Source organism: Rhinatrema bivittatum, chromosome 6 (assembly GCF_901001135.1).
Source record: "Rhinatrema bivittatum chromosome 6, aRhiBiv1.1, whole genome shotgun sequence".
Classification (NCBI taxonomy): domain Eukaryota; kingdom Metazoa; phylum Chordata; class Amphibia; order Gymnophiona; family Rhinatrematidae; genus Rhinatrema; species Rhinatrema bivittatum.
The window spans coordinates 108,813,510-108,826,113 of NC_042620.1; the positions used below are offsets into that span (position 1 = coordinate 108,813,510).

A 12,604-nucleotide genomic window follows, 5' to 3' on the forward strand; every position below is an offset into this window, starting at 1 on the left:
CCAGCTTGGAATTGGGGAGAAGTTTAAAAAATTGTGGCAACCAGACTGTGTAGGTGGGCAGAGGAAGTAGTTTAAAGAAAAAGAGGTGACTGGGCAGGAAAAGTATATTCAAAAAAATGACCTACTTCATGGAGGAGGGAAGGACGAGGGGGCAGTAAAAGATAGTGGCACCCTATTTTCGCAGGAGATGTGTGTACACGAGGGGAGCAAATACATTTTTAAAAAAGGTGGCATACCCCTGTTTAAGGGTTGGTTTCCCACAGTTCTGAGGGAAAGAGGAAATTATGCAGCAATTACCATGAAGTGCAGAAAACCAAAGGCCCCAACCATGATTTTCTCAAATAACAAGCATAGCATGTAAGGAAATCTGCATTTATACTAATCAGTTTAATGTAGTGTTATGTAACCTGTACTAGGGGATGTAAAATAATTACCAAGTACAAAACTCTCTCCTCCTGGCATTGGGTCTGTCGTTCAAAAAATGTGGTCAAGTAGCAGGGGCGGCTTAAGGCAATCTGCTGCCTGAGGCCAGGGATGAGATGGCAAACCACTCCCCTCCCCCAAGGTGTAGCACAGGTCAAATCAGCAAAAGGGGAGGGGTCCCCCTTAGAGTTTTGCCTTTTTGGTGATTTGAAATGCTGGGAAGGGGGGAGGCAGGATCAGGATTCTTAGGAGTGGCAGAGAGAGTGTCAGTTCTAATATTTCTAGGAAGCTGGTAATCTTGTCACACTCCCAGGAACCCCACCACCTGCATCCCATCCTTCCCCAGCATTTACAACCTGGTGAAGTAGGAAATGGGTGAATGGTGCAGGTCTGTGTGTGGCATACTCCCTCAGGGTCAGTGCAAAAGTATTAGGTTTCCTAGACAAACCTTTGTTCCCCCGCTCCTTCCCACATACAATTACAAATTATACATTAATAATAGTTTACAGGAAAAAGTACATTCAATGTACAGTCTTATGAGGTAAAAACATCACTAATAACATGTGTATATTTATATTTACTACTGTGGTGCCAACCACAAAACCCTGCAAAAGAGACACTTGGAACCCATATGGTATTAAGCCTATTTTAACAAGTGGTGGGTGTAGGCTTGCCCTCAGAAAACCATAAGTAAACTGAACTACAATTACAATATAGTAAACCTCCCATACTAAAACAAGACTAAGTGTCAACACTCAGAGTAACAACTGCACCTATGAAAAGGCAACACTACAAATATTACATCAGGCCCTAAAACACCAATACATCTTCTATTAGGAAAACAGAACAAAGCAAGCAGTTATAGATCCCTACACAGAAACTACATGCCAATAGAATACCTCACCTCAGTTACACATGCAGAACACAGACAGACCCTCACTACATACAGAATAAAGAGATAATAAAGTATAAATAGTAACATGCAGACCAAAACTGAACTGGAAACCACAACAAGCCAGACTCAATATGCAATGCAACAGTGGAAAAACAGAAACATCACAATTCCTCATTAAACATCAAACAATAAAATCAAGAAATATAAAACATCAATCATAATAGGAAAAACAAATTCATAAAAAATAAATATTTCAAGAACAGCTGATGATTAGAACATCCAGTTTTTAACATTATTTTTTTAAATTTCAAAACAGCAGACACATCAAACACCCCATAATTAAAAACTGAGCTAAAAAAAATCTCTTGCTGTTCGTACCTGGGAACTTTAGATTCCAGTCACCCTAAGATTGTCGTGGAATAGTCAGGGATAGGAGATTTGCACAAACTTTCTCCTCTCTCTCATATATACATATTCTCTAACACACATGTTCATTCTCACATAGACTTCTTTATATTCTCTCTTATGTACATGCTCACTGGCTCACAGAATTTCTCTCTAAGACATGGTCACTGTGTCACAAACTCTCTCATGCTCTTGCTCATACACATGTTCACTGGCTATCTCTCATACACATGCTCACTGGCTCACACATATGCTCATTGGCTCAATTGCTCTTTTTTAAGCTCACACACAGGCCCATTGACTTAAATAGTCCTTCTGCTCACACATATGCTCATTGGCTCACTCATTCTCTCTTGCTCACACACATACTCACTGGCTTACTCACTTTCGCTCACACACATGCTCTGGAAATCACAAACCTGACTGTATTATGCACTGCAACCATGAAAAAATAGAAGCATCATCATTCTTCACAAAACATCAAGCAATAAAATCAAGAGATATAAAAAAATCATTTATAAAATTAAAACCATACTAATAGAATAAATATCAAAATAACTGACAAACATCCAATAATTTAAAAAGTCACGTAAATTTTTTTTATTTCCCAAATATTTCAAAACAGCAGACCCATGAAAACACCCCAAAATTTAAAATAATGGGATTAAAAAATCTTTAGCTCTCCAGACCATAAAATAAATAAACACCTGAGATCTTTTGATTTCCAGTCACCCAAAGATTGTCATGGATTTGGGGGAGGGGGCTGCACAAACTTTCTCCTCTTTTTCTACCCTTCACACACAACTGCTCTCTCTCTCTCTGATACACATGCGACTCTCACACAAACACAGGCTCTCTCTCTCATGCACACATGCAGGCTTTCTCTCACTCTCATGCACATGCAGGCTGTCACAGGTACACATAGGTGCTTTCTTTCTCTCACACACAGGTGCTCTCTGTCTCTCTCATACACACACAGGTGCTCTCTGTCACACACATGCAGGCTTTCACACACAAGCATTCTCTGTCATACACACATGCAAGCTCTCTCTCTCGTATGTATGCATCTGCGCTCTCTCTCGCTCATATTCAGGTAAGCAATAAGAGTTCCAGATAACGCTGGAGTGGCAGAGTAGCTTTGGTACGGAGAGCGAAACCATCCATAGTGTTCCAGTTGCTAACTCGATTAGCTAGCAAAAGTAGTAGGCTTAAATATCCGGGCAGCGTGATGTCATCTCAGGGGGACGCCCCTGAGGTTCGCGCCAACAAGGAAATAAGGATGAGGGTGGCGTGCGTGCGCGCGCCCTATGGTACCTTGGAGAGGAGCATGGCGGGAAGCAGCACCAAAGCTGGTTCGGGGCGCTGGAGAGGTCGGCAGACAGATGCCGCGGCAGCCAGTAGTCCGAGGTGAGCAGGAGGAGCCGCAAGAAGAGTGAGGTAGGCGGGACGAAGCCGTCGCAGACCAACGGTCCCAACACTAATATATTGAACTAGTGATTTATGGCAGTCTGTAAGAGAATGTTTTACTACCTAACAGAGATGTGCATTCATTTCTTTTATTTTGATTAGTGCACACTAATTTTTATAGCGCACATTAAAAAAAATGAGTGCACACTAAATTTAAATAGTATGCACTAAGGGAAATTAGTGCGCACTAAAAAGAAACAAAAATGAAAACATTTATGAAAACGAGGAAAAAGATTTTTCAAAATGAACATTTTATGGTTGTAAATCCCTACTACCTAAAGTGTTTTTGACTTAAAGTATTTTTTAGTTGAGCTAAAATATAATACCACAAGGAATTAAGGAAGAGGGAGGAAGTTATATTTTGGTTGGAATAGGGTCAATCTTCATTGGTGAGGAGTCTGATTAGATTACCTGGGTAAACTTATCTAGCTAACTTGTACTGGATATTGAGCTGCATGGGCATGTGCTGAATATTCATGGCTATCTGAAAGTCAAATAACTTTGTCCGACTAATTTTAGGACTGCTGTGTGTGAATGAACAAATGGATAGTTAACCTTTTGAACTAATATCCTGCAAACTAGTAATCACTTTTTTGCTGATTTATTAATTCCAGAAACAGGATTATTATAGAATGGCTCCACTTTGAGGAAAGGCTAGGGCTGTTCAGCTTTACAAGAGATGGCTAAGGGGGGTTATGATAGAAATATATAAAATATGAGAGGACTATAATGGGTAAATGTGAATCAGTTATTTACTCTTGCAGATAATACAAGGTCTAGGGGACACTCCATGAAGTAAGCAAGTAGCACATTTAAAACAAATTGGAGAAAATTCATTTTTACTCAATGTACAATTAAGCTCTGAAATTCATTGCCAGAGGATGTGGTTAAGGCAGATAGCATAGCTGGACTTAAAAAGGGTTGGACAAGTTCCTGGAGGAGAAGTCCATAAACTGCTATTAATCAAGTTGATTTAGGGAATAGCCACTACTACATATTGACATTAGTAGCATGGTATTAAGTTACTGTTTGGGTACCTGCTAGGTACTTGTAATCTGGATTGTTGGAAGCAGGATGCTGGGCTTGATGGACCCTCAATCTGACCCAGTATGGCAATTTCTTATATTCTTATGAATAAAATTGTATTTCTGCTTTATTTTTCTTGTAGATAAATTTGAAGACAATCTTCGATGCAAATATTTTTGGAGGCCAAAACGCGTTGAGTTGTGCTTTGGTATTCAGCACTATGCCGGAAAGGTTAGAATAATTATATTTGTACTAACGAAAACTGCCCAGTGTTGCTTGGGTTGTCTGGTCCCTAATACCTATACATTTTAAAACTGAACAAAAGTGAAAATGATATTGTTTTATTTTAAGTAATTAACAGAAAACAAATAGAACCTTTGGGAGCCTCTCTATAAACTACATTGACAGTATATTAGATGTCTCTCGTTGCCGAACTGTAGAGAGCACTAAAGAGTAGAGATGTGATTCGGCCAAACCTTTCGTTTTGGCCTTCGTTATCGGCTCGCCGCAGGAAATTTCATTTACCCACAGTTCGGGCAAATTTTATTTCGGATGCCCACAAACTGAAGCCCGAAACCTGCCCCAACACTTTGAATTCAATTATTACAATTGGGGGTTGTAAAAAAAAACAAAAAAAAAACCCACCTCAACCCTTCAAATTTAATTAATTGCAAACCCCCCACCCTCCCGACCCCTCCAAAACTTGCCGAAAATCCCTGGTGGTCCAGCGGGGGTCCTGGGAGAGGTCTCCCCCTCTCGGGCCATTGGCTGCCAGTAATCAAAATGGCACCAATGGCCCTTTGCCCTTACCGTGTGTCGGGGGCTATCGGTGCCATTGCCCGGCCCCTGTCACATGGTAGGAGCAATGGACAGCCGGCGCCATCTTAAAAAATGGCACGGGCCATCCATTGCTCCTACCATGTGACTACAGGGGCTATCAAGAAACTATAGACCAGGCTCACTGGTCTATAGTTTCCTGATAGCCCCTGTAGCCCTTTTTAAATATTGGGGTTCCATTGGCCACCTTCCAGTCTTCAGGTACAAAGGAAAAATAGTGGAATCTATTCTAAATATCAAAATCACAGAGCATATAGAAAGACATGGTTTAATGGAACACAGTCAGCATGGATTTACCCAAGGGAAGTCTTGCCTCACAAATCTTCTTCATTTTTTTGAAGGGGTTAATAAACATGTGGATAAAGGTGAACCAGTAGATGTTTTGTCCCCTCACTTTACCTCTTTGGCAATCCTTTCTTCTGCCTGGCTTTTTGCTTTCTTGATTTCTTTCTTCGTCTCCTTCAGTTTCACCAGATATTCTTCCCTGTGTTCCTCTTTTTGGGATCCTTTATATTTCTTGAATGCTGTTCTTTTTGCTTTTATTTTATCAGCCACCTCCTTTGAGAACCTACTTTTGTTTACTTTTCTAACATATAGATTTGTTGCTCTTGTAATTGCTCCTTTTAGTTTGGCCCAGTGTTGTTCCACCTCTCTCATTTTCTCCCAGTCTTCTAGTTCTTCCTCCAGGTACGTCCCCATTTCGGCAAAGTTTGTATTTTTGAAATTCAAAACTTGGGTCTTCATGCGACTTCTCTGTACCCTATTTACGATATCAAACCATAAAGTCTGATGATCACTGATGCTGAGGTGGGCACCCACCCAGAGATTAGAGACATTATCCCCGTTAGTGAGCACTAGGTTGAGTATAACTCCCTCCCTTGAGGGTTCCATTACCATTTGTTTGAACAGAGCCCCTTGCAAGGCATCCACTATCTCCCTACTTCTGGTAGATTCCACAGAAGGGATACTCCAGTCTAAGCCTGACAGGTTAAAAGCTCTAATAATCAACACTTCTCCCTACTTTCCCACCTTTTGGATGTCTTCGACCAGATCTCTGTCTATTTCTTTCGTTTGAGTTGGAGGATTGTAAACCACTCCAGTAAAAATGGATGCACCATCATCTTTTTTTAGGGTGACACATAATGGGGTAGGTTTTATAAATGTACGCACGGGCGTACTTTTGTTCGTGCACCAGGCACGAACAAAAGTACGCTGGATTTTATAAGATACGCGCGGCTATGCACGTATCTTATAAAATCCGGGGTCGGCACGCGCAAGGGGGTGCACATTTGTGCAACCTGCACGCGCCAAGCCCAGCGCGCGCTGCCTGTTCCCTCCGAGGCCGCTCCGAAATCGGAGCGGCCTCGGAGGGAACTTTCCTTCCGCCTCCCCTCACCTTCCCCTCCCTTCCCCTACCTAACCCACCGCCCCCCCCCGGCCCTATCTAAACCCCCCCTACCTTTGTTGGCAGATTTACGTCTGCGGAAAGCAGGTGTAAATCTGCGCGCGCCAGTGGGCTGCTGGCGCGCCATCACCCAACCCGGGGGCTGGTCCGGAGGCCTCGACCATGCACCCGGGCCGGCGCCACGTCCCCGGGCCCACCCCCGAAACGCCGCGTCACTCGCGGCCCGCCCCCGAAATGCTGCGTCACTCGTTATTTATTGCTCTCATTAAGTTATTTTATTTATTTCCAAGTTCAATCTTCCCTGTTCTCTGTTAGACATTATTCTATATACTGTCAATTTTATTGTTATAATGTAAACCGAATTGATTAGTAACTTTGTTACTAGAACTTCGGTATATAAAACTGTTAAATAAATAAATAATAAATTCACCATCAAGAGCATTAGCATCTAGCCAGGAAGCCCTTCTAAAGATTCTACCACTTAAGAAATTAGACTGGTGAAAACAAGAAAGAGATCATTCTCAGGCACAATATCCCATTTCTGGGACTTAATCCCAATAAAACTGAGACAGGAAGTGAACCTCCAAGCCTTTCCCATGATTCATTGATGCAAGTCACCAGTAAAATGCAACTAGCTATAAACCCTCCCTCAGTAGCCATCAGAAATATAAATTAATTTATAGAGCTTATCTTTCAGTATTGTAACCCTTTAATCTGATGCTAAGGTCCTCTTTAGACTTCATCAGCTCCCTACTGTGTGCAAAGGCCTATAAACTCCACACAGACATTAATTTATAATGTACAAACCTCATAAATCTTCCTTCATTGTCTCATGCTCAAAGATCTGATTCTGTATGACAGGTATAAGTCTCTGCACAGACACTATTATAGGCTCAATAGTATTCCCTGCCAAACTACTTTTAGCCCAAAGAACCATATTATACATCAAAGGCAGAAAGGTAAGACCAGATGTGTAATAACCCTTACTTACACTATATGACTTTATCATCAGTCTTATAAACACGTAACAGTACTAGTAGCTTATGAGCCAGGTTTTTAGCTTCTTCCTAAAAACGATATAATTAGATTCCTGTCTAATTCCCCTGTCTAATTCCCCTTTCTACGTAATAGTTCTACCCAAAGGGTAGAACTATTACATAGAAAGCTCTGGCTCTTATTTTCACATACTTCCACACCTTCATCATAGGAATACTTAGTAAGACAATCTTGCCCTTCAGATAGGGAGTCCCATTGTTCTTCAAGGCACTCAGTGTCTGTATCTTATATATCTCGCTAGCAGCTACAGGAGTCAGTGTAATTCCCGCAATAAGGGGCTAGTGCCATCCCAAAACAATCTACCGAAAATCAGCTTTGCAGCCATATTCTGTACTATCTAGAGCCTCTTTACCAGTCTAGCTGGCAGGCCGATATAAAGAGAAGTGCAATAATCTAAGAGGGAGATCATGAAGGAGAGAGTCACCATTCATAGGGCCTTTGGTCCTATAAAGTGGCGAAGCTGTCAGATTAGACATAACATTAAAAAAACTACCTCCATATTTATTTATTTATTTATTTATTTATTTAAAGCTTTTTTATACCGACTTTCGAGATACAAATCAAATCAAGTCGGTTTACAGGGAACATAGATCTTAACAGTAACAGTAACAGTACATATTAAACCATAACAAGGAGGAGAAAAAAAGTTACAATAAAACAAGGGAATACAACTGGGAAGTGTATGGGACCCTCATCCAAATGAAGAGTCAAGGATGACACTTAGGATTTTCATGCTGGGGACCAATGTACAGATTGAACCATCAATTGTGGAGGAGATTCTAAGTCCCATAGGACCAGGAACTCCAATTCTCAGAATGCCTGTTTTTTTTCGGAATTTAGTTTGAGTTTACGCCTTAGAAGCCATTCGGACATAGCTGCCAAGAAAGCATTCACCATGGTTATAGCCAGGGATTTGTCCTTTCCTATAGACACCAACAACCAGATGTCGTCTGTGTAAAATTGACTCTAATGTATTATTGCTATTTGTGTACTTCCCTCCCCCGGGGCTACTTTTATGCTATCTGCCGTCAGCCCTCAGAAAAGCAGGCTATAAATCTCAAATTAAATACAGTTAGAAGATATTCTGACACTCCCATTCCTTAAAGACGTTTGACGGTGTGCTACATTTTGAATAAATTCCTCTTGTAAAGCTGCTTGGGTTCACTTTGCTTTGTTCCCCCTTTAGGTTTTGTACGATGCAAATGGGTTCCTTGAGAAGAACAGAGACACTCTTCCTGCCGATATAGTAGTAGTGCTCAGGACATCAGAGAACAAACTCCTTCAGCAGCTGTTCTCGAGTCCATTAACCAAAACAGGTAATTCTTGGAATAGTTTTGTGGATATTGTGACTGCAGTACTGATGGCATGGCTGCCACTGAGCCGTCGCTGTAGGAGGCACAGCCACAGGTGCACACAGCGCAGGAGCTCTTTACTGTCAAGGCTGCAAAGGGCTACAGTGCTCTCACAGAAGTATTCCACTATAAATTCTTCTCCTGTCTTATCTGGTGACATTTGCAAATATAAAGCAAACTGCTGAACCTATCTGCCTAATGGCTCAGTAAATAAATAGTTCTGCTCCACAATAGATTTAGATTATGTTGCAGTCTTTATTTAGCCTTTTCCTTTGAATGCATTAGTAATATATTCAGTTGCATTTACTTAATGTGTTTGAAAAGGACACTGAATTTAAGCTAAACTCATTTCCCGGAATGTTAAATGACTGTAGACTGAGGAGACCAGTGTGGAAGAAAATGACAGTACAGAAATTAAAGGATCCGATTTTATCAAGGACTTCTGCTGTTATTTTTCCTAAAAGGAAAACAATAAATCAGACTGAAAATCTTTGTACAGCTGGTATAAAATTTGAATTGGCCAATCAGTTTGGACAATTTGTTCCCCCCCCCAGCTTTTTTCAGTACATGAATCTCTCTGCTGTAGATATATATCAGCTGCAGTAATTTGTAACAGGCTCAGAATGATTGTGGTTTAATGAGCAGGTTCAGCATTCTGTCACTTCTATGTACTGACACACTTCAGCCTCTTCACTGTTCTATGCCCAAGCCACTGACATGAGTTGCAGAAAGGTCTATGATTAGAACTGTCATACTATCTAATTGCAGAATAAAGATTTTTATCTGCTTTAGGCCAAGCACATGGCAGTGGAGTGGAGGAGTAGCCTAGTGGTTAAAACAGTGGGCTAGGAAGTCATAGTTCAAATCCTGCTTATCCCACTGATGCCTCTTGAGTCCTTGCACAAGTCACATAGCCCTCCATTACCTCAGGTATAATCTTAGATTGTAAGTCCTCTGGGGAAGGGAATTATCAACAGTACTTGATTGTAACTTGCCTTGAGCTCAGGTTTAAAATGGTGATCAATTAAATCTAACATCTAAATTCAGTGAAGGCTGGACATTACTATAAAATTTTGTTATAAAACAGAAGGGCGGGCTAAGAAGAGTGGCCTAGATGCCAGTTCCCTAGCACCGGTCTGTTACCACCTAAGAAGCAAACGGCTTACCACCATGGTGAGGCAATGTGGCTCACAGGTCAGTCAGCTGCTATGTAGAATTAGTGTTATTTATCTGTTATGCTGGTTTTAATGTTTTTATGAATGTGTACATGTTACCCATCCAGAGCTATGGATGGAGCAGGATATAAATTTTGTAAATAAATAAATAGTGGTTAGAGCAATAGTCTCAGAACCGTGAAAGCCAGGGTTCAGATCTTGCTTCTCCCACTGTCATTCATTGTGACCTTGGGCAAGTCGTTTTATCTCCAATTGCCTCAGGTATAAACTTTGACTGTAAGTTCTTGTTGCATTCGTGCCTCTTCTCGCTCCTCGCTCCACCCTCTCTACCCTGGGAGCGACTCCCCTCGGCTCTGACGGACAGATGCAGCCGCGGCTTCTCTCTGCCTCTTGGTCCCGGTGTCCCCGGGTTGGCTTGACGCTACGGATCCACCATGTTTCTGATGATGTAAGGCTGCGCGCGCGCGCTCCAGACTTTGTACCAGCAAGGGCGCGAACCTCGGGGGCGTCCCCCTGTAGTGACATCATCCATTTCCACTTTAAAAGGTCTTTGTTTGCTGACCTCTAACGAGTTAGCAAGGAACTCCAACAGGACTTGCTTCGGCAGTCCATGATACATGCATAGGGAAAAATAACCCATGCTATAATTACACAATGTTGGGTTCCATATTAGGTGCTACAACCCAAGAAAGAGATCTAGGTGTCATAGTGGATAACACATTGAAATCGTCGGTTCAGTGTGCTGCGGCAGTCAAAAAAGCAAACAGAATGTTGGGGATTATTAGAAAGGGAATGGTGAATAAAACGGAAAATGTCATAATGCCTCTGTATCGCTCTATGGTGAGACCGCACCTTGAATACTGTGTACAATTCTGGTCGCCGCATCTCAAAAAAGATATAATTGCGATGGAGAAGGTACAGAGAAGGGCTACCAAAATGATAAGGGGAATGGAACAACTCCCCTATGAGGAAAGACTAAAGAGGTTAGGACTTTTCAGCTTGGAGAAGAGACGACTGAGGGGGGATATGATAGAGGTGTTTAAAATCATGAGAGGTCTAGAACGGGTAGACGTGAATCGGTTATTTACTCTTTCGGATAGTAGAAAGACTAGGGGGCACTCCATGAAGTTAGCATGGGGCACATTTAAAACTAATCGGAGAAAGTTCTTTTTTACTCAACGCACAATTAAACTCTGGAATTTGTTGCCAGAGGATGTGGTTAGTGCGGTTAGTATAGCTGTGTTTAAAAAAGGATTGGATAAGTTCTTGGAGGAGAAGTCCATTACCTGCTATTAAGTTCATCTAGAGAATAGCCACTGCCATTAGCAATGGTAATATGGAATAGACTTAGTTTTTGGGTACTTGCCAGGTTCTTGTGGCCTGGATTGGCCACTGTTGGAAGCAGGATGCTGGGCTTGATGGACCCTTGGTCCGACCCAGTATGGCATTTTCTTATGTTCTTATGTCCGAGTCAGCTAGGGGAATCCTTCTCCACTGCTCGGCCTTTTCAAACTTACCAGGAGTACCTGCTCTACGGAGGCTCCACTCTCTCTTCTTGATTTCAAATTGCCAAGACGGGATCCGGTACTCGCTCCTCGAGGGCCTGTGTCCCTGAATACTCAGAAGACTCCTCATTGCCTGGAAGCGATCGCAGACGTAAACACAGTGAGTTCTATTGTAGATAGGAATCGGTACTCGCTCCACAAGGGCCTACATTCCTATAGCTCTGAAGACTCCCTTCCGTCCAAGACGTTATCGCAGGTACGGAGATTGAGAGTTCTATTGGCAAGATTGCAGATAGGAACCGGTACTTGCTCCACGAAGGCCCATGTTCCTAGAATCCTATACAGACTCTTTTCTACTCTAGAAGCCATTCCATATATAGCTATTGTGAGTTCTTATTACCGACTGTTTGTGGGAACCAGTGCTTGCCTATGGCTCCTATTCCTAAATATACTGAAAACTCTCTGTGGCATAGAGACCATTGCAGACATCTACTATTGTGAGTGTACCATCTTGTATCCAGCATACCCTGTCTACTCAATACTTCTAGTCTCTCTCTACAGCTCAGCGACCCACAGATTATATTCCAGTATCAGAGGGACTTCAGCCCTGCCAAACAATACTGCCACCTCTGGTGGTCCAGCTTCCAGCCTAATAAAGAACTATTTGTGTTTATCTCATATTCTAGCCTAGCCGGCGGTTCCTCTCAGGATCTCCTCCTGGGGGCGCTGTCATCTGCCATCGGCCCAGGGATTCACCATTTCCTCCAAGTGGTCATTCCTTACACTACTATCACTCTGAGGGAGCCAACCACTACCGACCATTAACACCGCTTACGGAAGTATTATATAGATAGCTACCTTCTCTTTCTATGGGACTTGCCAGCAGCCTATATATAACAGATTGCTACTCCGTAGCAGAGGCATGATAAATTGCTATCTCTGTAGCGAAGTACAATATACCTATTGTTAGCTCCTCTCCTCAGAAGAGTATCATTGTACAGATTGCCAACTCCTCTTCTCTGGGGAGTTGATCCATAACAGATTGCTATCTCCTTCCT

The 12,604-nt window shown here is 42.1% G+C and overlaps 1 protein-coding gene across 1 annotated transcript in view; it reads left to right on the forward strand.

Moving 5' to 3' along the window:
- The window catches only part of MYO3B (myosin IIIB), a 424,126-nt gene that overhangs the window by 171,241 nt on the left and 240,281 nt on the right, over positions 1–12,604 (forward strand). The window contains exons 16-17 of the mRNA XM_029607903.1: positions 4,359–4,447; positions 8,701–8,830. Of these exons, the coding sequence (XP_029463763.1) occupies positions 4,359–4,447; positions 8,701–8,830 (219 nt within the window). The remainder of the gene's footprint in view (positions 1–4,358; positions 4,448–8,700; positions 8,831–12,604) is intronic.